This window comes from Chiloscyllium plagiosum, unplaced genomic scaffold (assembly GCF_037043375.1).
Source record: "Chiloscyllium plagiosum isolate Xiang-an unplaced genomic scaffold, Cpla_swu_hap1 HiC_scaffold_2, whole genome shotgun sequence".
In the NCBI taxonomy this organism is placed as follows: Eukaryota; Metazoa; Chordata; class Chondrichthyes; order Orectolobiformes; family Hemiscylliidae; genus Chiloscyllium; species Chiloscyllium plagiosum.
Genome location: NW_028270140.1, coordinates 145,492,468 through 145,516,785, shown reverse-complemented (window position 1 = coordinate 145,516,785; position 24,318 = coordinate 145,492,468). Strand labels below are relative to the sequence as shown.

Sequence of the window (24,318 nt, the reverse complement as noted above, 5' to 3'; positions counted from 1 at the left end):
GTGTGGGCGCAAGTGTTGCACCTCCTGCGGTTGCAAGGGAAGGTGCCGGGAGTGGTGGTTGGGTCGGTGGGGGGTGTGGATCTGACAAGGGAGTCGCGGAGGGAGTGGTCTCTACGGAAAGCTGATAGGGGAGGGGAGGGAAATATATCCTTGGTGCTGGGGTCTGTTTGGAGGTGGCGGAAGTGACGGCGGATGATGCGCTGTACATGGAGATTGGTGGGGTGGTAGGTGAGGACCAGTGGGGTTCTGTCCTGGTGGCGGTTGGAGGGGCGGGGCTCAAGGGCGGAGGAGCGGGAAGTGGAGGAGATGCGGTGGAGGGCACCGTCGACCACGTCGGGGGGGAAATTGCGGTCCTTGAAGAAGGAGGCCATCTGTGTTGTACGTATTTTGAACTGGTCCTCCTGGGAGCAGATGCGGCGGAGACGAAGGAATTGGGAGAATGGGATGGCGTTTTTACAGGGGGCAGGATGGGAGGAGGTGTAGTCCAGGTAGCTGTGGGAGTCGGTAGGTTTGTAGTAGATGTCCGTGTTGATTCGGTTTAGATTCACCTGCACCTCCACCCACATCATCTACTGCATCCGCTGCAGCCGGTGTGGCCTCCTCTATATTGGGGAGACAGGCCGCCTACTTGCGGAGCGATTCAGAGAGCACCTCTGGGCCACCCGGACGAACCAACCCAACCAACCTGTGGCACAGCATTTCAACTCCCCCTCCCACTCCACCGAGGATATGCAGGTCATTGGACTCATCCACCGCCAAACCACAACAACCCGACGGTCGGAGGAGGAGCGTCTTATCTTCCGACTGGGAACCCTCCAACCGCAGGGGATGAACTTGGACTTCACCAGTTTCTTCATCCCCCCTCCCCCCACCTTGTCTCAGCCGGATCCTTCCAGCCCGGCACCGCCTTCCTGACCTGCAGTCTTCTTCTTGACCTCTCCGCCTCCACCCTACTCCGACCTATCACCCTCACCTTGACCTCTTTCCACCTATCACATTTCCAACTCCCCTCCTCCAAGTCCCTCCTCCCTACCTTTTATCTTCTCCTGCTGAACACTCTCTGCTCATTCCTGAAGAAGGGCCTGTGCCCGAAACGTCGAATCTCCTGTTCCCTGGATGCTGCCTGACCTGCTGTGCTGTTCCAGCAATAAAGTTTCAACTTTGATCTCCAGCATCTGCAGACCTCACTTTCTCCTATTTTCTATGTTCCTACTTCCTCAGGGTTTGAAATAATTGTCAAACGAGCCAACGAGGGGCTGAAAAGACTTGATTTTTTTTAACGCAGCGAGTTATTAAGGTCCAGAATGTATTGCTAGAAGTGATGTCTGGAGCAGATTCAACAGTAATCTTCAATGGGGGGGGGGGGGGGGGGTGGGATAAATTCTTGACGGAGGTGATGGTGGTGGAAATTGCAGGGCTCCAGGGAAAGAGCAGGGCTTTGGAACTCAATGGATGACATTGCCAAAGAACATTATGGGGTTACAATTACATCTAGACCTGCGATTATGCTGCAAATGCCACCCTCCCTCAGCAAACAAGCCTAGACCTGGCCCAATTTGGAGCCTTGTTCATATTTCATCACTGAGCTACTCCTGCTGCTGTTTCATCTTCAGATAGTTCATCCTATGGCCTACTGAATGTTAGTGTCATAAACACCTCTCTCCCTTTTCGAGCAATGGCTGGAGAGTTAGGGTGGGGGTGTGAGATGGGGAAAGGTGCAGGCCTAGAGCACGCAATAGGAATGTGGGAAAATTGTGAAGGGCGATTCCACAGGAAGAGACTTTTAAAAAACCTAGTGTGTGAAAAATATTTACTATCACTGAAACCCCCACAATCAATATCCAGGGGGAGGTTACCATTGACGAGAAAATGAATGAGACTTGCCAAATAAACACAGCGTCTTCAAGACCAGGTCAGAGGCTAGGAATCTTGCAGTGAGTAACTCACCTCCTGACTCTCCAAAGCCTGTCTCTAGGATTATTATTACTATATTATTAATCCAAGGTTACAGATAATGTTAAAAGTTCAATCCCACCTTGCTCATAAAACCGTCTAGAATTAAGAGTCTAATGATGACCATGAACCCATTGCCAATTGTCAAAAAAACCCATCGGATTCACTAATGCCCTTGAGGGAAGGAGATCTACCATCCTTACCTGGTCTGACCTACATGTGACTCCAGACTCTTAACTGAATCCTGGCCCATTAGGAATGGATAACAAATGGTGGCCTAGCCCACATCTTGTACATGAGTAAAAGATTTAAGTCAGGCATGTGATGGAATACTCACCACTTGCCTGGATGGGTGCAGCTCCAACAACACTCAAGAAGCTTGACACCATCCAGGACAAAGCAACCCACCTGATTGGCATGAGGTCCACAACCAGCCACTCCCTCCTCCACCATCCATGCTCAGTAGCAGCAGTGCGCACTATCTGCAGGATGCCCTGCAGAAATTCGTCAAGGTTCATTTGAAAGCACCTTCCAAACCCACGAGTACTAACACATAGAAGGACAAGTTCAGCAGATACATGGGAGCACCACCAGCTACAAGTTCCCCTCCAAGTCACTCACCATTCTGATTTGGAAATATATCGCCTTTCCTTCAGTCAAAATCCTGAAATTCCCTCCAGGATGGTGTTGTGGGTGTCCTCACACCACAAGCACTACACAGGTTTCAGAAGGCAGCTCACCGACACCGGGGAATAAAGGAGTCAGGGAGGGTAATACATTCTAGCCTAATCAAGGATGTTCGTTTCCTGTGAATGAATCAAAATAAGGTCAAATCTTTTTTGAAGACAGATGTTAGGGCCTGAGAAGGACGCTGGGTGCGTTCTATCTTTCATCACTGCCCAGTTTCTCTTTGGGCTAACCAGGCCTTAGGCTCTTTATTTGTATATTTCAGGGATATATCCCATGCTTCCCTGTGCATGATGACCACCCCTTTTAGGAGGTTGCCAGGCAACCCCCAATTTAAGCCACTACTTGAAGAACGGCTCGACTCCATTCCAGGCTTGTCAAAGTCATGGTTTTCTGGAGATCCAGGCCTTAATTAACCAGTGGAATGCATTCTCTTCCATCAAAGCGCAGTCAGGTGAAGCAAAGTAACACGTCATGTCAGAACCGCTCTCATGAAGGATGACATGTTCACTCTGCTTTTCTCTCTTTGCCAACGCTGACTCACTGGCTGAGAGTTTCCGACACATTAGACCTTTATGTCTCGGCTTTCTAGCATGCGCTGTGTGTTGTATTTCACTCGCACCTCTCCCTCACCCCCCCCTCCGGGGGTACACGCCCCAGGGAGTAACCAGTTTCTTGGGCCACTTGTTCAACATGGGGTCAGGCACTATGTGCCAATTCACCACTAGGTGGAGCTTCACACCACAGGGCTGGTTTGTTGACACAACCTTCATGATGTGGATTGTGCCAGTGTTGGACTGGGGTGGACAAGGTCAGAAGTCACACGACGCCAGACTATAGTCCAACAGGTTTACCTGAAATCACAAGCTTTTGGGGTGCTGCTCCTTCGTCAGGAGGTGAACCTGATGAAGGAGCAGAGCCCGAAAGCTTGTGATTCCAGATAAACATCTGGCATCATGTGACTTCAGACACAATATTCAACAAAAAGGGGAAAAGAAGTCCTCAAGCAATAATGACTGGATGAACAGCTCCTGATTGAGGGATAAATATTTAATCAGGACACCGGGGCAAATTCTTTTGCTCCTTATTTTGAAAATAGAGTCATATCCCCCGAGATGGAGCTTTGAACACTCATTCAAGAGGAACTGTCTCCAACAGCGCACAGCTCACTCAATGCCTGAAACTATTAAAGCCTTTCTTAAAGTATTAACCATTGACGAGGCTGAGGAACACGGTCATCAGTTGTATAACCTGGTATTGTGTGATTTTTAACTTTGTCCACCCCTGTCCAACACCGACCCCTCCACATTATAAACAAATCAAAGGCATCTCTTTCTTATAGAGGGCGATATTTATATGCGTTTGAAGTGCCAGGAAGGTCCGATACCCAAACAGACCCCATTGACCTTCAGCAGGAAGACTCGGACTGTGGTCCTTCCCCACTGCCCCAAGCTTTAGTACGTCCCTCAGCACATAGTCCTGGACCTTGGAATGTGCCACCCTGTAACCCTCGGTCAGGGTCAACTCCTTGTTCTGGTAGAAGTCTATATTGATGGACTCAACAAAAGGCTCCATACAACACGCAAACAAGACAGGAGAGGGTGGGCAGCCACACTGCGTGCGAGTCAGAAACCCTTTCAGTTCATGGTGACTTTCTCAAGGCGAGCCCCAGTCAGACTGTGGGACTAGATTGGGCAGCTCCAGCTGGCAAGGCTGGGAAGGGCTGAATGGCCTCCTGTGTTGCTCCAAAATGGGAGTGTAGCACCAGGGTGGAGTTCCCCTGTCCTTTAGCAGGGCATGTGTGCTTATGAAGAAGGCCTGACTGTCAGTGTGATGAGTCTGTCAGTCTAATGTGTGAAAACAGGAAACCCCTGGAGCAGATTAAATTCCATTTCCCATTGCGGAGGCCCAGCATCAGCCTTACCTCAGCCAAACATGACACATCACATAAATGTTATAGAAAATAAAACCCGAGACAACAATGGAGTGACCACCACAGCAGGGAGTGGGTCAATACAATTCAAACCTGCCACTTGCAATCAAAATAGTTTAGCAGCTGGCTTTAGTTTCACATTCATCCTGCTATGTGTCGGTCAGACTTCTACAGAGCTCCTGTAGCAAGGCTGCTGTACAATTCTGACTCTCTCTCTCTCTCTGTCTCTATGTTCCGGCAATACAGCCTGCTCCCCAAAGAGCTGACTTCTTTGTGTGTGTGTCTGTGTGTGTGTTTCTGAATGCTTTAAGTTCCTGACTTCAGCACTTTAGACTGTGCTGAGTGTGAAATGGGTCCCGTTTCTCTGACTCTTGCATAGCTTCTTGCTTTGACAAATGACTTCCTGTCCGCCGCCAAAGTGCAGGGAATATCTGAACTCTCCCTCCCACACACCCTCATTGCTTTTTTGTTAAATCAAACCAAAGATATCTGGCTGGATTTACGCAGAGGGAAGGGGCAATCTGTGGTGGACACAGCTCGAGGTGAGAATTGGTGCCTGCCACTGTACATTTACAAATGCTTCGGTGAGCGTTGTGTAGACAGGGAGTTGCGAGAGGTGTGTCGAGGAAAAGGGCACAAGCAGCATTCATATAGCGCCTTTGGCAACCATAAGGATATCCAAAAAGTGCCTTGCGATCCCAGAAGGTTCCTGAGTGTAGTCATTGTTGTAACGAGAGGGACTTTTCCCCCATGTCCCTGCTCATTATTCCCACTGAACCTGCCTCCACCACATTTCCACAGTGCATTCCAGACCTGAACTACTCATTGTGTGAAATCAATGCCATCTTTTTCCTTTCCTTATATGAGTGGAAACAGCTTCTCCCTCTCTACTCTGTCAAGCTCCTAGGTGCAAAAAAGATTTACAAAGATGTTGCGGGGTTGGAGGGGTTGAGCTATAGGGAGAGGCTGAGTAGGCTAGAGCTGTTTTCCCTGGAGTGTCAGAGGCTGAGGGGTAACCTTATAGAAGTTTATAAAATCATGAAGGGCATGGATAGGGTAAATAGACAAAAGATATTTTTTCTAGGGTGAAGGCGTCCAGAAGGAAAGGACATAGGTTTAGGGTGAGAGGGGAAAGATTTAAAAAGGAGCTAAGGGGCAACCTTTTCACGCAGAGGGTGGTGCATGTATGGAATGAGCTGCCAGAGGACATGGTGGAGGCTGGTACAGTTACAACATTAAAAAGGCACCTGGATGGGTACATGAATAGGAAGGGTTTAGAGGGAGATGGGCCGGGTGCTGGGGAATGGAACTAGATAAGGTTGGGATATCTGGTCGGCATGGACGGAGTTGGACTGAAGGGTCTGTTTTTGTGCTGTACAGCTTGATGACTCTAAATGGTAATAGGCAGATGGCCTTTTTTTTTGTGACATGGATTGAGAAATGAGTATGAGTTCAGACAAAGGGCACAACATTCCTGCTCTTCTTCGAAGCAGAGGGTATAGACTCTTTAATATTTACCCGAGAAGGCAGAGAAGGTCTCACTTGTAACATTTCATCTGAGAGTGCGATGTAATAGTGCCATGATACAGTGGGCGTACCTGTGTTTTGTAGAGTCAGGAAGATGTTTTAATAGTAGTGGCTGGGGACCCTGGACGGGTGTTTCCTACCCCACTTTGGACAGGGTCAGTATTTTCTCCCCTCAAAGTGAAGAGCACAAGGCACGATCCTCACTTCAGCTCAATCCAAACTGAGCAGGACCATTTCAGATGACTGCAGAGTTGAAAGACACCCCAGTTTGGCTGGTCCACAGGCCTGAACCCAACAGCATTGTGTCACAAGTTTACATCGTGGGCAGAAATAAGGCCAGTTTAAATGTCATGACCTGAAACTACTTTTTAATAATATTCCACTCTTTAACGAAGAAGGAGAAACAAGCTGATATTGAGCGTTATGAGACAAAATAATTCACTCAACTGATTTGATTGACAGGCCATCTGGTTTACATTAGAAAAAAATAAATTACCATTACCTTGTACATTTCCAATGGGAGTTTTTTTTTTACTTTTTCCAAAGGGCATTCTGAATGATGTGTTGAATTTTAAAAGCTTTTGTTACAATTATAAATAATTCTTTGGTAGCACAGAATCTAAACATAGCTGAAAGGAGACAAGAAATTGAAACTTTATTGTCCTGTAGGACTCATCTGTTCCTGATGATGATAAAATGAATCCACTTGTGTTCTGATGTGCTGGGGTGGACAAAGTCAGATGTCATATGCTCCATCATCAGGTAAAAGTGACATTCTGAACTCCCCCCATCTGCCTGGACATGCCAAAGTAAAGGCAGTCTTCCATATACTCTGGAGTCTCACCTTCAATCTACATTGGGAAATGCAATATTTTGCTGACCAGCCATTCTTTGATGTAAAAGTTTTCTTTTGGCAACATGAAATAAGAGGTCAAGTCTTTTTTCTGTGCAAAATTGAAGAGACAGAGATGCTTTGGAAAGTTGGTGCAGAGTGGGTATTGTAACTGTAGTCACCCATTGACTGGCGATCCTGCTTATCTGTGGCTCCGTTAACTTATGGCACAGAGGTGACTGAGGTTAAAGATTTTTTTTTTCTGAGCAGTATTGAGTACCCACACCAGCAGGCTGTTGGTGTTTGCTGAGGTGAATAATCGCTGTCGGGTAGATTGAAACTAGTCCAGGTGCTATCACACAACCCTGTGTGACCCCAGGCTGGAATTGAAAAGAGTCGGGTTCAGAGCTCCTACTGGAGACATTGTGAAGCAGTTGCAGATTTGCGATGAGGTTTCCTGGATCTCCAAACCTGTGGGCTTTGTAATTCCCTGAACTAAAGGCTTGGATCAGGTCAATGAAGGGAGTGAAGTGAACTCCTTAGCTACCACGAAGAGGAAGGCCAATTAAACAGAAGGCCAGAAAGGAATTGGAGGGTATTCTGATGTGTTTAGGTGAAGAAGAGGCTTTTGTTGAACAAAGCAATGCATAGACAAGTCAGGCTGAATTTCCTTTCACAGAATCCCTGCAGTGTGGCCCAATAACTCCACATAGACTTTCCAGAGGACATCCCCCTCCCCGACTCACTACCCTGCATTTCCCATGGCTAATCCACTGAACTTGGACACTTTGAGAAATTTAGCATGGCCAATCCACCTAACTTGCATATCGTTGGACTGTAGGAGGAAACTGGAGCACCCGGAGGAAACCCGCACAAACACAGGGAGAATGTGCCACCTCCACACAGACAGTTGCCCGAGGCTGGAGTCGAACCTAGGTCCCTGGCACTGTGAGGCAGCAGTGCTAACCACTGAGCCACCATTCCGTGTCTGTATATTTAATGCCTGAAGTGCAGAGGAAGTGAGTGTCAGTGACACTGTACAAGTAAGTGTCCCTGAGGGCAGATAGAGAAACCTTATCAGCCAAATGGCACCTCCTGAGATTGGAAGAACCCATTGGCTTTTTCCCAAGATGTCGAGACATCGCAGCCTCGAAGGGCCAAATGGCCTACTCCTACTCCTCATTTCCAGTTGGATTGGAACACAGGAGTAGCAGGGTGGAGGCTTCCTTTTCACATGGAAGCTGTTGCTGGTTTCTATTCTTTAATTTAAAATCACTCTGGAATATTATATGCGAGACTCCAAGCAGCGTCTTTTTTTTTCTTCAATGTTGATTGCATTCCTGAAAGGAAAATGGACACAATGGAAAAAGCACGCGATTACATCTCAATGCTCACACAGTGCTGGTGAAAATAATGATCACCTTCCTTTCATAAGGCAGGGCTCTGGAGCCAATCACTGTTGTGAAACCACATGTAACCCATGATTGAAACTGAAAGAACAAATGGTTTGTTTTTGTAGTTTGAACTTCGGGGCAGATGACCTTTTTTTTTCCTTATTGACGCTCAATTCCCACATGATTAATAAGAATGTGGAGCAGGAGGAGGCCATTCAGCCCCTCCAGCCTGCTCTGCCATTTAATACGATCATGGCTGACCTCATCTCAGACTCAATTCCATTTTCCTGCCCTCTCCCCGTAATCTTTCAACCCATTACTAATTAAAAATATTTCTATTTCCTCCTACAATGTAGTCAGTTTCTGGAATCGAGTGCACTCTCTGGGAGTGAATTCCACAGATTCACGATCCTTTGAGAGAAATAATTTCCCCTCCTGTCCGCTTTAAATCCACTACCCCTTATCCTAAATCTCTGACCTCCCGTGTAAATTACTCCACACAGAGAAACATCTGCTCTATTTTGTTAATCCCTTTTAGTATTTTATATCCCTCAATTAGATCTTGTCCAATTCTTCTAAACCCCAGAGAGCAGAGAGCCAAGTTGGAACGTCATATTGCAGGTGTGTAGAACATTGATTAGGCCACTTTTAGAATACTGCGTTCAATTCTGCTCTCCCTGCTACAGGAAAGCTGTTGTTAAATTTGAAATAGGACAGAAAAGATTAACAAGGATGTTGCCAGCGTTGGAGGATTTGATTTATAGGGAGAGGTTGAATAGGCTAGGGCTGTTTTCCCTGGAGTGTTGGAGGTTGAGGGGTGACCTTATGGAGGTTTATAAAATCATGAGGGGCATGGATAGGATAAATAGGCAAAGTCTCTTCCCTGGGGTGGAGGAGTCCATAACTAGAGGGCATAGGTTTAAGGTGAGAGGGGAAAGGTATAAAAGGGACCTAAGGGGCAATTTCTTTCACACAGAGGGTGGTGTGTGTGGAATGGGCTGCCAGAGGAAGTGGCGGAGGTTGGTACAATTACAACATTTAAAAGGCACTTGAATTGGTATATGAATAGAAAAGATTTAGTGGGTTATATGCCAAATGCTGGCAAATGGGACTAGATTAGGTTAGGCTATCTGGCCAGCATGGACAAGTCGGACCAAAGATCTTTATGACTCTAAACTGCTCAAACTCTCTTCATACGGAAAACCCCTCATGTTTGGAATCAATCTAGTCAACCTCCTCTGAACTGCCTCCAGTGCAACTACTTCCATCCTCAAGTAAAGGGACCAAAGCAGTATGCAGCACTCCAGATGTAGTCTCACTTACACCTTGCACTGTTGCAGAGACATTTCCTGACTTTTATCATCTATTCCTTGAACAATAAATTCCATTTATATTCTTCTATTACCTGTTGTACCTGCAATCGAGTTTTCTGCAATTCTGTCACAAGGATACCCAGATCCCTCTGCACCAAAGCACTCGGACTTTTCTTGCCACGTAGATAGTAGGTTCCCGTTCCCTCAGAGAGGCTGTAAGCTATATCCACTGACTCCACTGAAATTGCAGGGCATTTGGAGGGGGGTGCAGAGAGGGAAGGTTTAAGCAACCCATCTCAGCTGTGGAGCCTGGAAGGGTGGGATTGCCGTGTGCTGACTGACTGCACCTTTACCGTGCAAAACTCCAAACTGCCGAAAACTGGAATGCGACAGGAATCCCGGAATCGGTTTTGAAGGGCTCGAACCACACCATTGTACCTCAGCAAAACTCTGGGCCATACGTGTCGTAAAACTGGCAGGAATATGGCTGGCTCTAGTTGGGAAGCTTGTCTGAACAGATCTAGGAAATAAAAACAGGGAGAGAGCAATCTTCATAAATTAAATGGCAAGAAAATACAAATGAGGGAAGTCGGGAGCTGGAAAACCTGTGCCTTCCTGTTCGACCTCCTCATAATTTTGATTTGAGTTGATTTATTGTCATTACATTCCGATATACAGTGAAAAGTGTTGTTTTGTGTGCTATACGGGCAGGTTGTACCATACAAAGTGCATCAGGGATGCAGAACAGTGTTACAGCCAAAGAGAAGGTGCAGAGAGAGAGAAGAGAGAGAGATCAGAATTAGCATTTGAGAGGTCCATTGACAAGTCTGATAACAGGGAGGAAGAAGCTGTTCTTGAATCTTCTCGTACGTGTTTTCAAACTTTTATGCTCAATGGAAGGAGGTGGTAGAGAGTATTTGTTTGATGGACTGGACTGTGTTCATGACTCTCTCTGTAGTTTCTTGCTGTCTTGGGAAGAGGAGTTGCCATACCACGCTGTGATATATCCAAATAGGATGCTTTCTATGGTGTATCTATAAAAATTGGTAAGAGTGTTGGGAGAGTATCGGAATACTGGTAATTAATCCGCTGGACTGAGCCACAACCTGTTTCCCATCTCTGGTTGAAAGCAGGTACTGGAGATTTTGGCCCATGGCTTTTGACCTCTGACTGCCCTGCCCCACATTGCTGTGAATGGCTTGCCCTTTCTCCAACCCGATTGGATGATTCTTCATTCTCAGTCCAACACAATTCTTCTGCTTTATCCCAGAACTGTTATGGTACAGAAGGAGTAACTCTTTGCTACCTTTTCCCCAGCCCCACCCACCCCCCCATTTATCTCTCCACCCTGGAGGCTCCCTGCCTCCATTCCTGATGAAGGGCTTTAGCCCAAAACGTCGATTTTCCTGCTCCTCGGATGCTGCCTGACCTGCTGTGCTTTTCCAGCACCACTCTAGACTTTGGTTTCCAGCATCTGCAGTCCTCACTTTTGCCTATGGCACAGCAGGAGGCCACCCTGCCCATTGTGCCTTATATGAGCCTCATTATCTGGTGCCAACCTCCTATTTCTGTCACTGCACATATCACCACTGTTCCAAGCAGAGCATTCCTTACCCTAACTACTCGCTGTACGTGAAAAAAAATTCTCTCATCACATTTGCTTTGTCAGCACATCATCTGTGCCCTTGTTCCTTTTACAAGTAGGAACAACTTCTCCCGATCCACTCTATCCAGCCCACTCATGATTTTGAAACCCTCTTTGCTGTCTTCTCTCCCAGGGGAACAAAGCCAACTTGTCAATCAGACTTCCCATCTATTTATGAATCAAAGTGTTCAATCCCTAGGAATCGGGGAAGAAAGCACAATTGTCTGTGATAGATCTTTCTCATGGGTCTTTGCTCTTTGTGGTTGCCCGGGAAATTAAAACTCCAGCTCCTGGAGATTCCAGAGCATTCCTGGAGGTTTCGTAACCCTCAGGCACAACGTTGACAGCCAGTGGATCGTCTGACATTCCTTCGTTGATTTTGAAAACAAGGCAACACCTGCTTTTTCTCTCTCTCCTTAACAAGCGGTGGATTTGAAGCCACAAAAGATGTGAATTCGGAGAATGCAGTTTCCTTAACGAGGCATTAATTAAACAGAGTGGAGCATGGGGGGGCATCCTGTTGTGGCGCAGTCTCCCTTGGACTGGGAGGTCTGAGTTCAAGTCCCACCTGCTCCAGAGCTGTGGAATAACATCTCTGAGCAGGTAGATTAGCAAAATAGGTGATTTTTTTTTAAAATTACTGAATGGAGTGTAGGAATTCTCATGATTTTCATTTGAAAAACAGTGCCAAGCCCTTACGATGCCATCTTTGGAACAGTTACTGAACCTAATGTTGGTTTTTCTTTCCCCTCATGTACATGTCAAGGTCAGGATTGTCAAAGAGTAAATAAGACACTTGGCACAACAACACTAATACCTAAATGTTATACCTCTATGCCAACACTTGAATGAGTTGCAAGCCACAGAATCATAGCATGGAGATGGGTCCTTAGAACACAGTGCAGAACAGGCCCTTCGGCCCTCGATGTTGCGCCGACCTGTGAACTTATCTAAGCCCATCCCCCTACATTATCCCATCATTTTCCATATGCTTATCCAAAGACTCTTTAAATGCCCCTAATGTGGCTGAGTCAACTACGTTGGCAGGCAGGGCATTCTATGCCCTTACCACCCTCTGAGTGAAGAACTTGACATCAGTCTTAAATCTGTCACCCCTCAATTTGCAGCTATGCCCCTTTGTACAAGCCAACGTCATCAACCTAGGAAAAAGACTCACATTGTCTACTCTATCTAATCCTCTGATCAGCTTGTATGTCTCTATCAAATTCCCTCTTAGCCTTCTTCTCTCCAGTGAGAACTGACCCAAGTCCCTCAGCCTTTCCTCATAAGACCTTCGCTCCAGACCAGGCAACATCCTGGTAAATCTCCTCTGCACCTTTTCCAATGTTTCCACATCATTCCTGTAATGGGACGACCAGAACTATACACAATATTCCAAGTGTGGCCGCACTAGTGTTTTGTACAATTGCAGCGTGACATCATGGCTCCGGAACTCAATCCCTACCAATAAAACCTAACACACCTTGTGCCTTCTTAACAGCACTGTCAACCTGGGTGGCAACTTTCAGGGATCTATGTACATGGACTCCAAGATCCCTCTGCACATCCACACTACCACCCCATTGAGCACTACCACCCTTCAGCCCATTGTGCCTGTACTGGATCATTGAAAGGTCAGTGGAATTAGCCTCATTTCCCATTGCTTTTATGCCCATAGCTTCATTCTTCCTCAACGACTAATCCAATTTAGATTTCAAGACTCGGATTGAATCCACACAACGTCTCCATAGCAGCATCCGTCTCAGCAACCAATCGTGTGCATCCTGCTGGTCCATCCAATTGAACACCACCTGCTGTGGCACAGAAACCACGCTTTGGTTCGACAGCTGTGTCATTTTTACTCCTTTAGCTATTTCTTCAAGCACAGAGGCAGCACTGATGAGTCCAGCATTTATTGCCCGTCCCCAGTTAGAATATAGAACGATACAGCGCAGAACAGGCCCTTCGGCCTTAGATGTTGCGCCGAGTTGTGAACTGTTCTCAGCTCGTCCCCTTACACTATCCCAAAAGCATCCATGTGCTTATCGAAGGATTGCTTAAATCTTCCTAATGTGGCTGAGTTGACTACATTAGCAGGTAGGGCATTCCACGCCCTTACCACTCTCTGCGTAAACAACCTGCCTCTGACATCTGTCTTAAATCTATCACCCCTCAATTTGTAGTTATGTGCCCTTGTACACACTGACGTCATCATCCTAGCAAAAAGACTTTCACTGTCTACCCTATCTAATCCTCTGATCGAGGTTAAGCCCTCGAGAAGGTGTTGGTAAGCTGCTTTCTTGAACTGCTGCAGGTGGATCTGCTGCAGTCTGTGTGCTGTAGGTGGATCACAATGTCCTTACAGAGGGGGAGAGGTGGTGAGAGAGCTTGGAGTTCATGTTCGTAGGTCATTGAAGATGGTAGGACAGGAAGAGATGGTGATAATGGCGGCACGGTGGCTCAGCAGTTAGCATTGCTGCCTCACCAGGGTCCCTGATTCAATTCCAGCGTTGGGCAACTGTCTGTGTGGAGTTTGCATATTCTCCCCGTGTCTGCGTGGGTTTCCTCCGGGTGCTCCGGTTTCCTCCCACAGACCAAAGATGTGCAGGTCAGGTGAATTAGCCACGCTAAATTGCCCATAGTGTTAGGTGCATTAGTCAAAGGGGGAATGGGTCTGGGAGGGTTACTCTTTGGAAGGTCGGTATGGACTGGTTGAGCAGAAAGGCATGCTTCCACACTGTAGGGAATCTAGTCTAATCTAAAGAAAGAATATGGAATGTTTTCCCTTATTGGATGAGGTGTAGAATACAAAAGGAGGGTAGTAATTGTTGTTCGCTCACAATTGAAATTTTGTAAACATTTTGTAAAGTTTTGTAGTCTCTACATAATTTAGCTTTTGTTCATTCAGGGATCTGTATCACTGGCTGGTCCAGTATTTATTGGCCGTCCCTAGTTGCCCTTTGAGAAGGTGGGGGTGGGCTGCCTTCTTGAGCTCTTGCAGTCCCTGTGCTGTGGGTAGACCCACAATGTCCTGAGGGAGGGAATTCCAGGATTTTGACCCAGCGACTGTGAAGGGACGGCGATATATTTCCAAGGCAGGATGGTGTGTGAGGCTTGGAGGGCAATTTGCAGGGTAATGGGGCTCCTGTGTATCTGCTTCCCCGTTGCCTTCGTGATGACAGAGATTGTGGGTTTGGAAAGTGTAGCAGAGGAAGGGCTGAGGAGGTAAACAATTCTCTGACTCGTGTTTTCTTGGAGCCCTCAACTTGCTCAGCCACATCAGAGAGTAGTGAAGGGTTAACCACATTGTGGGTTTGGAGTTTTGTACTGACCACACCATGTCAGACGAACTTCCCCAAAAGGGCATTAGGGAACCAAATGGGGCTTTTCCTCACAACAATCAATGACCGTTTCACCATTACTGAGAATGAATTTCGATTCCAAATTGATTCAATTCTACCAGCTGTGCTGGTGGGATTTGCACATTCTCAGGAGATTAGTCTGGACCTTTAGCTAACAAGCACAACTGAAACTACCGCTGTGCCAATATCTTTTATTGGGTTATGGCGGAGAAGCATTGGCCAACTCAGTAGAAATGACTGTCAACAATGTATTGAATAAGAACCTTTGCTCTCTATGATAAAATAAGCACAAGGTGATAGCAAATATTGCAGGAGCTAGCATCCTTTCATTTGGAAAAATAACCAGGTGCAGGTGGACTGTCTCCTCGGGCTGCTAAAGGAAACCAGGAAAGAATTAGCAGATGCTTTTGAAGATAATTTATCAACCCTCAGTAAGATTGAAGGTCTGCAAATGTTGTACCGGTTTTTAAAAAGGGCACCATCTCTACTTTCTGCTGCTTCAGGAAAGCAACCAATATCATCAAAAAACCCTCCCACCCCAGTTGTACTCTCTGTCACCCTCTTCTGTCGGGCAGAAGTTATAAAAGTTAGTGTAAATGTACGGATACATTCTGAATGGACCTGTCAAATTTTAAATTTACTGTTGACCTCGCTGTCTGTGCACCTTCTCCACAACGGTAACATTGTATTCCTCGCTCTGTTCCGTTACCCTAATACACTTTGTATGGAACGATCTGTCTGTACAGATATAATATTTAATGTGTGTTTCATTGCTGCAAGTTCACGATAACACAGTTAACGAATTGGAAACACTCTTTCTATAGCATGACTTTTACATCATTAATTGGTTATAATGTGATTCTGTTCCATTAGTTTATATGGTGCTGTTATTACGCGATTTTCTTACAGCACGGGATAGCACAAGAATGGAACTACCCTGTTATAGCAGAACTGACTGTACTGCATGCAAAACAGAACTTTTCATTGTACTTAGCTACATGTGACAATAATAAGTCAAATCAAATCAAATCAAGCAAGGAATGCATTAAATAACTAAAGGCTGGTCATCCTGACTTGGCTGGTAGGCAAATTATTAGAATCAACTTGGAGAGATAGGAAAGGGAGGGGCAGATTAATCAGGAACAGTCAGCATGGTTTTGTTAAGGGAGGCTATTGCTGGAACAGGTATTAATTTTAAATCTGAGATCAAGTTTTGTTAAAGGCATGCGGGATATGGGGCAAAAGGCAGTTATATGGAGTTAGGTCACAGAACAGCCATGATTTTATTGAATGGTGGAACAGGCTCAAGGAGCTGAATGGCCTCCTCCAGTTCCTATAAAGTTGTTTCTGACTAGCATAGATTTGAGGAAATAAGAAGAAGAATTGAAGAGGGCAGTGCAGTGCATATTGTCTCTGTGTAGTTTGAGAATGTGTTTGACAAAGTCTCACATGGAAGGCTAGGTAGAAATTTAGGATATAGGGGATGGTTTGGATCTAGAATTGGCCAAGTGACAAAAAACAAAGGATAACGGGTCTTTTAGCAAATAGAAAGTGGTTTCCAGTTGTGTTCCACAGTGTTCAGTGTTGGGTACCCTGCTGCTTACTAGACTTAAATTTGGGAGGCAAGACTGAAAAATTTGTAGGTGACACAAACGTTTTAAACAGTTTCTGCCATGTCTGTTATTTTGCTCGGAGTCTACACCCAGGCTAAACCAATCAACCAATCAATCACATAATCAGACCCTCATTATCAGACACAGAGCAATCGAGCACCACAAGGATTTTGGCGGATTAGCTGATGGCCTCCAGCGCTAACTCAGTACTGATTGGCAGGAGTCCGAAATCTCAGCTCCTTGCAAACCAGGTCAAACGAGACTGAACTTTGGCAGGCAGATTCAGAGCTTACAAGAAGAAAAGTCTGGACACAGAATCGTTTCTCATTGAGAGTTTGAGTTTCTCAGAACTGTCAGAGAGCGAGCAGGTCAACCCCTCCCACTGAAAAAATGTGGATGCTAGCATTAAGCCGTGGCACTGGCTCCTAGTGTGCACTGATTACACTCATTGCCAACTAATAGCATTGCTCTATACTGTACTTTGCTATGTCTATTATCTAATCACCCCGTTTTTCCTGTGCTCTGATTGCAATCGGAGACTGCCACTCTCCTTTTAATTACTATCCAGTTTTTTTTTTAAGGAACCGCCCAGATAAGTTGTCTTCAGTTTCAGTTCAACCCTCATTATCATAAAGAAAATGTGTATATTGTCAATATTCAGAAGGGTGTGTCTGGTGAAGTACGCTATAGATCTCTGTTCTGTTAGGAGGGTGAGCCTGAAGTTTCCTTTACGTTGCCATTTGCCCCATGTAGGTTGTCGAATTAACTCGCCCCGTACATTTGAGGGTTTCACAGTGGCCTCTCCAAGAGCTGTTCACCCTCCGACTAGGGATAGCTTTCACTTTCAAGTTGCTTTTCTCTTCCTGACTGCAAGCTTTCAAAATCTAATCGGAAGGCAGATGTAATTTTCTCCATCTCTATTTGCCTAAATCCACAGATGGTCCTGTGAGGGAAAGGAGTTGGAGAATTCCCCAGACATCCAGGTATCCCAGGATGGTGATCTCTATACTTTAGCTATTGCTGAAGCCTTTGAGGACGACACTGGGCGCTACACCTGCACAGCAACCAACTGCTTCGGTTCAGACACTACATCCGCGGAGGTCTATATTGAAGGTAGGTGACATTTTTTCAACCCTGTGCTGCTCAGGAACAGTCTGATAAATGCACGCTTACTGCTTTAAGATCATCCCAATGTGTTCTCCATTCTGAGCAACCCGCTTAAAGGTATCGTGTATCCTCCAAAGTTTGATTGCTTTGTTTTCGGGGAATGGGTTCATAGAATCCCTATAGTGTGGAAGCAGGCCGTTCAGCCCATTGAGTCCATATCAACTGTCCAAACAGCATCTCATCCTATCCCTGTAACCTTGCATTTCCCATGGCCGGTCCACCTAACCTGCACATCTTTGGATTGTGGGAGGAAACCAGAGCACCTGGAGGAAGCCCACGCAGACACAGGGAAAATGTGCAAACTCCACACAGTCGCCCGAGGCTGGAATGAACCCAGGTCCCTGGCGCTGAGAGGTAGCAGTGCTAACCACTGAGCCACCATGGCAAGCTGTATTCTATAAATCCCAGGCTCCTGGAGATACCAGGAAGACTGACATGGAAATGTGTGAGGAAGAAGCCACAAAGAGAGATGATGAACCTACAATGGTGCTATATCTTTGATGACATTAAAACATCCCAAGGTGCATTGCTGCAATGTTTTGTGGACAAAATTTGACACCAAACAGTTCTTAATTTGTGTATGGGATGTCAGCATCACTGGCAAGCCTGGCATTGGCTGCCCGTCCCTAATTACCCTTAAGCAGGGCTCCAGACCACTTCAGAGGGCAGATAAGAATCAACCACATTCCTGTGAGTCTGGAGTCACATGTAGGCCAGATTTCCTTCCCCAAAGGGTATTCGTGAACCAGATGGGTTTTTCTGGCCATCAGCCATCATTAGACTCTTAATCCCAAATTTTTAATTGAATTCAAATTCTGCTATCTGCTGTGGTGGAGTTTGAACCAGGGTGTCCAGAATGTTATTTGGGTCTCTAGATTAACAGGCCACTGCTCCCCTTTAATTATTGAATAAAAGTGTCGCCATCTGCCATGATGAGATTTGAACACACATTCACCAAAACATTACACTGGGTTTCTGGATCAGTAGTCCAGTGACAATCATCACTTGTCCATTGTGCTACCACTTCCTCAGGTCTAGTGATCCAAATTGTATGGACGTAGGAACAGGAATAGGCCATGCAGCCTGCCACCTACCCCCCCCCCCCCCAATCTCCCCGGCCTATTAACTCATTGCCACTCTAACGTCTTATCCCCTAATGGTGTTAGTCGCCGGATTGAGTGTCCTATTCCCTAATGGTGTTAGCCTCCGGTTTGAGTGCCCTATTCCCTAATGGTGTTAGCCTCTGGATTGGGTGTCCTATTCCCTAACGGTGTTAGTCTCTGGATTGAGTGTGCACAGCCCTCTGAGGTACGGAATCCCAAAGATTTACCACGCCCTGAGGGAAATAATTCATCCTCCTCCATCACCACCTTAAATTATCTACCTCACCAAAGAGCTGAAAGAGGAGTTCCTGAACTGAAGGCCAATGGAGTGGTGAGGGTTAGGGTTCAGATTTGGAAGGCAGCACGAGATCTCAGAGGGCTGTACAACTCGAGGGCATCACAGACGTTAAATCATAGAAGGCTGCAGTGCAGAATGAGGCCATTCAGCCCTCCCCTTTAGTGGTAACAATACAATCTCTCTCCACTGGGGGTCAGTACAATCCACATCCTAATGAAACATAGAGTGGAACAGAGTAGTTATTTATTGTCACTTGTATTTCTTACAAACAAAACAGTGAGAAGCATTGAAGATGCCATACCAGGGCACCTATATTAATGGCAGGAGATACAAAAAGACCATTAAGACAAAGCCCATCTTCGTTCAGTTCATGGCTCTTGGGTTTGGGAAAAGACAGTATGACCGACACGCCAGGCCACTGGGATCCAGGGCAGAAGCAGCCACAAGGACCAATCTCATCACTGATCCCGGGAAGGAGGACATTGCAAAAGCCTCCCAACGGAACTCCGACTAGCCGGATACAGGGCTGAAACTGCCTCAACGCTGCTGGCCTCTGCTGATGGAGCAGCCAATAGCAGGTCCCTGTGCTCGCCCCTCCGCCTCCTCAACGCAGAGTCCAACACTGGACTCACCGGCTACCAGCATACTTACTGACAAAGACACCGACCTGGGGTCTACCACATTGGGAGATGTGCATCCCTTTAAGGCCAGGAAGTATTTGCAATATGTGAATCTGTGCAAGTAGCAGGCAGTAGGTATTCAGGGTCAGGGCCATGGAGCAGTATTTTGTTCCTTACTTTTTTTTGGAATGTGAGGTACAGGAGCTTCATGGTAGTGAACAGGTTGAGTGCGTTAGAGAGACCGATACCGGGTTACACGGAGACACTAGGTGGTTGAAGGACTGAAACATTATAGTGTTTAGCACAGTGTGCTGTTTTACCAAAGTACAGCAGTGCTCACTGTGTTCTGTATCTCCAAGATGACAAAAACAAACTCAGCAAATTCTGTGCTTGTTAAAGTTTAAGCCCTATCAATGATGAAGTCACTGCACTTGGGAATTTCCTGCCAGTAAATACCAGTAAAACATTGGCTTATCTGTCCTGATACTTCCTTCTGTGACTCAACAACAAATCGTATTTCACAACCATCCTGTGAAGCGCGTTTTGCGATGTGGAAGGCGCTATATGAATGCAGGTAGTTGTTGCTAAGTTAGCTCACAGCTTTAACAGTTAGAATCCAGGTCGAAGAAAATCGAGAGAAAATGAGTCCGTTATTTTTTTTTCCTGGTGATACAGAGAGTCTATCCCTCACTGTTCCCCTCATACCCTATCTTCCCCATTTTATTTCAAAAAGGACCAAAAGACTCCCACTCTGGTAAGTAGTTTCCACCTGCATTGATTTTTTCACCACTGTGTAAAGGCAAGAGATGAGTGGCCTGGCAAAGGTGGAGGGAGATCTGGTAACTCTGTTTTAAATCAGTCTTTGGAAACTAAGTGTTGCTAGCAAGTTCAGTATTTCATCATAGAATCCCTTCAGTGTGGAAATAGACCATTTGGCCCAAGACATCCACACTGACCCTCCAAAGAGTATCCCACCCAGACCCATCCCCCTACTCTATTACTGTATATTAGCCCTGACTAATGCACCTAACCTACACATTCTTGGACATTATGGATAATTCAACATAGCCAATTCACCTAACCTGCACATCTTTGAACTGTGGGAGGAAGCCGGAGCACCTGGAGGAAACCCGTGCAGACACAGGGAGAACGTGCAAACTCCACACAGACAGTCGGCCAAGGCTGGAATTGAACCCAGGACCCTGGCGCTGTGAGGCAGCAGTGCTAATCACTGAGCCACTGTGCCGCCTGTTCCTAGTTCCAAATCTGAAGGTAGGGATGAGCTGCCTTCTTGAACCACATCCATGCATTTGGTAGAGGGACAATTTTGGGAATAGAGTTGTGGTTAGGAATAAGGAGGGAATTCCAGGATTTTGACCCAGTGACACGAAAGGAACAGCAACGTATTTCTAAGTCAGGATGGTGTGTAGCTTGAAGGGGAACATGCATGTGGTGGCATTCCCATATGTCTGCTGCCCCTTCTCCTTTCTCAATGAAGGTGATGGCCTACTGCTTATGTTGCCCAATATTAATCAAAAATATTTATATTACTCACCAGCTACCGGTGAGTCCAGTGCGGGACTCTGCGTTGAGGAGGGGGCTGGTGGAGGGGCGAGCACGGGGACCTGCTATTGGCTGCTCCATCAGCAGAGGCCAGCAACATTGAGGCAGCTTCAGCCCTGTATCCGGCTAGTCGGAGTTTCGTTGGGCAGCTTTTGCAATGTCCTCCTTCCCGGGATCAGTGACGAGATTGGTCCTTGTGGCAGCTTCTGCCCTGGATCCCAGCGGCCTGGCGTGTCAGTCATACTGTCTTTTCCCGAACCCAGGAGCCGTGAACTGAACGAAGATGGGCTTTGTCTTAGTGATTTTTTTTCTTATCTATGCCTTCTGTCATTAATATAGGCGCCATGGTATGGCATCTTCAACACTTCTCACTGTTTTGTTTGTAAAAAATACAAGTGACAATAAATGACTACTCTGTTCCACTCTATGTTCCATTAGGATGTGGGTTGTACTGACCAGTGGAGAGAGATTGTATTGTTACCACTAAAGGGGAGGGCTGAATGGCCTCATTCTGCATTGCAGCCATTCTATGATTGTGAGTTGTACAGCCCTCTGAGATCTTGTGCTCTCTTCCAAGTAATACAATAATGTTCTGGGGACCTGGGTTCAAATCCCTTGGTGGATAATGGAATTTGGACTCTGGAATTAAGCATCTATTGGTCGACCAAGAAACCACTTGTCAGGAACACCCATCTGGAATCTACCATCCTTACCTCGGCCTGGCCTGCATGTGACTCCAGACACACAGCAATGTGGTTGACACTGGGAACGTTGGCCCAGCCAGCGATATCCACATCCTGTGAGTGAGTGGGAACTAAGTGGTTGTAAGATTGGAAGGTGCTGTGGGAGGAGTCTTGGTGAGTTACTGCATGTGCATCTTACAGAAGCTCGTTGGTATTGAGCCTTGGTAGCGGAGGGTGTAGGTAGGACTCTGATGAAAGGGAGTGCTTTTTTTCCCTGGAAGGTCTAGAGTGCTGTTGGAGCTGCACCCATTCTGTAATGCACGCTATGCCTGACATGTGAAGAGTATTGGAGAGCCACTCAGTGCAGAATTCCACAGAGAAATGGCGAAGGGAGTGCTGGAGTCAGGGAGGGAGAGGTGGGCTCTGACTCCGTTGAGATACCATTCCCCCCCCCCCCCAGTGAGTTACAGCAGTGCTGTGCAAACCTTGTTCAGTGGCAAGGACCCCTTTCACAAAAGGAGTTACCACAGAGCCCTTCGAAATTTCGACCCTTAATCCTGAAACATACTCCCGTTTTAGTAATGTTTTTGAGGAAGCAGTTTGTCCAAGTGTCAGTGAGGTGAATAGACCTGTTTCACCCAGGGGCATCTGTACACAATTTGTGTATATATTTATTGCATAGATACATCTGCCTGTATAGATTGAACTTGGTGAAAAGTGAGGACTGCAGATGCTGGAGATTAGAGTCAAGATTAGAGTGGTGCTGGAATGAGGGCTCCTGCCCGAAACACCGATTCTCCTGCTCCTCGGATGCTGCCTGACCTGCTGTGCATTTCCAGCACCGCTGTAATCCTGCCCCTGTATAAATTGAATCCCTTGTATATAAGACAGACAGCCACATCTGTTTTGCCAATGTCAATAGATGTGAGGCTGGAAAAGCACCATTAGATTAGACAGTATCCGAGGAGTAGGAAAATGGGCTGAAACGTTGACTTTCCTGCTCCTCGGATGCTGTCTGACCTGCCGTGCTTTTCCAGCCTCACATCTGTTGACTCTGGCTTCCAGCATCTGCAGTTCCTCACTGCCTGCATTGTCAACGCAGTGGTTAGCGTGTACTCCCTGCTCCGAGCTCTTAACTCCTCCTGCTGTTTCAATGTTCAGGAAACATTTTGACACTATTCTGCAGACTGCCTCCCCACTCCTACAGGCACTTAAAAAGAATCTCTGTGGACCCCAAAGTGTCTAAATTCCTCCCCAGTGTCGCCAACTTTGAGAAGCTGTGCCCCGAAGGAGTTTTTGTTCCGTGAGAATTCCATGTGTAAAGTGATCCACCTTTCCTCCGCACCTTACCCCCAGCCCTTTCAAATGACTGTGTTAACTCTCCAGACCCTGCCTTTAATGTAGACCGTAACAATGTTCAAGGATTGTCTGCAGACATTGTGTTTACACAGCCAGCGAACACCATTAGTCATCGCATCACCCTCAACTATGCAGACAAGTCTGTACTGAATCAAAAAGCATTTGTGTTGTCCAACCCTTGAACTCACAATGTGGTTCCCATTATCTTGGATTTACCTCTGATACTCTCTTGATGCACTTGACAGATTGAATTATAATGTCGATGTGACAAACCTCTTCTCTCCTCCTCGCTAAGACGTGGTTCCACAGCTTTTGGTATTGCCTCTGGCTCCTGTCTCAACTGATCAAAGAGTGGCTTTTATTTCTGTGTGTGTGTGTGTGTGAGAGAGAGAGAGAGAGAGTCTGTGTGAGTGTAAGAGAGACTGTGTGAGTGTGTGTGTGAGAGAGAGAGAGAGAGAGTCTGTGTGAGTGTAAGAGAGACTGTGTGAGTGTGTGTGTGAGAGAGAGAGAGAGAGAGTCTGTGTGAGTGTAAGAGAGACTGTGTGAGTGTGTGTGTGAGTGAGAGAGAGAGAGAGTCTGTGTGAGTGTAAGAGAGACTGTGTGAGTGTGTGTGTGAGAGAGAGAGAGAGAGAGTCTGTGTGAGTGTAAGAGAGACTGTGTGAGTGTGTGTGTGAGAGAGAGAGAGAGAGAGTCTGTGTGAGTGTAAGAGAGACTGTGTGAGTGTGTGTGTGAGTGAGAGAGAGAGAGAGTCTGTGTGAGTGTAAGAGAGACTGTGTGAGTGTGTGTGTGTGTGAGTGAGAGAGAGGCTGTATGTGTGAGAGAAACTGCGTGTATGTGCGTGTGAGAGAGAGAAGCTCTGCATGGGTGTGAGAAAAATTGTGTATGTGCATGTGTCTGTCTATGTGTGCGTGTGTTTGTGTGTGTATGTGTATCTGTGTGTGTGTGTATGCGTATCTGTGTGTGTGCGTCTGTGTGTGTATGCATATCTGTGTGTGTGTATGCGTATCTGTGTGTGTCTGTGTACATATACACGTGTCTGTGTATGTGTGCATGCATCTGTGTGTGTATGCGTATCTGCCTGTGTGTCTGTGTACATGTGAATGTGTCTGTGTGTATGCATATCTTTGTGTGTCTGTGTGCATGTGTCTGTGTGTATGCAAATCTGTGTGTGTCTGTGTGTATGCATACCTGTGTGTGTCTGTGTGCATGTGTCTGTGTGTGTATGCGTATCTGTGTGTGTCTGTGTATGTGTGATTGTGTCTGTGT

General features: G+C 46.4%; 1 protein-coding gene across 3 annotated transcripts in view; it reads left to right on the top strand.

The window, feature by feature from the left end:
* palld (palladin, cytoskeletal associated protein) overlaps positions 1 to 24,318 on the top strand; it is a 570,384-nt gene that overhangs the window by 277,401 nt on the left and 268,665 nt on the right. For all 3 annotated transcript variants that reach the window (XM_087974116.1, XM_087974108.1, XM_087974125.1), the window contains one exon: positions 17,197 to 17,372. In XM_087974116.1, coding sequence (XP_087830242.1) covers positions 17,197 to 17,372 — 176 coding nt within the window. The remainder of the gene's footprint in view (positions 1 to 17,196; positions 17,373 to 24,318) is intronic.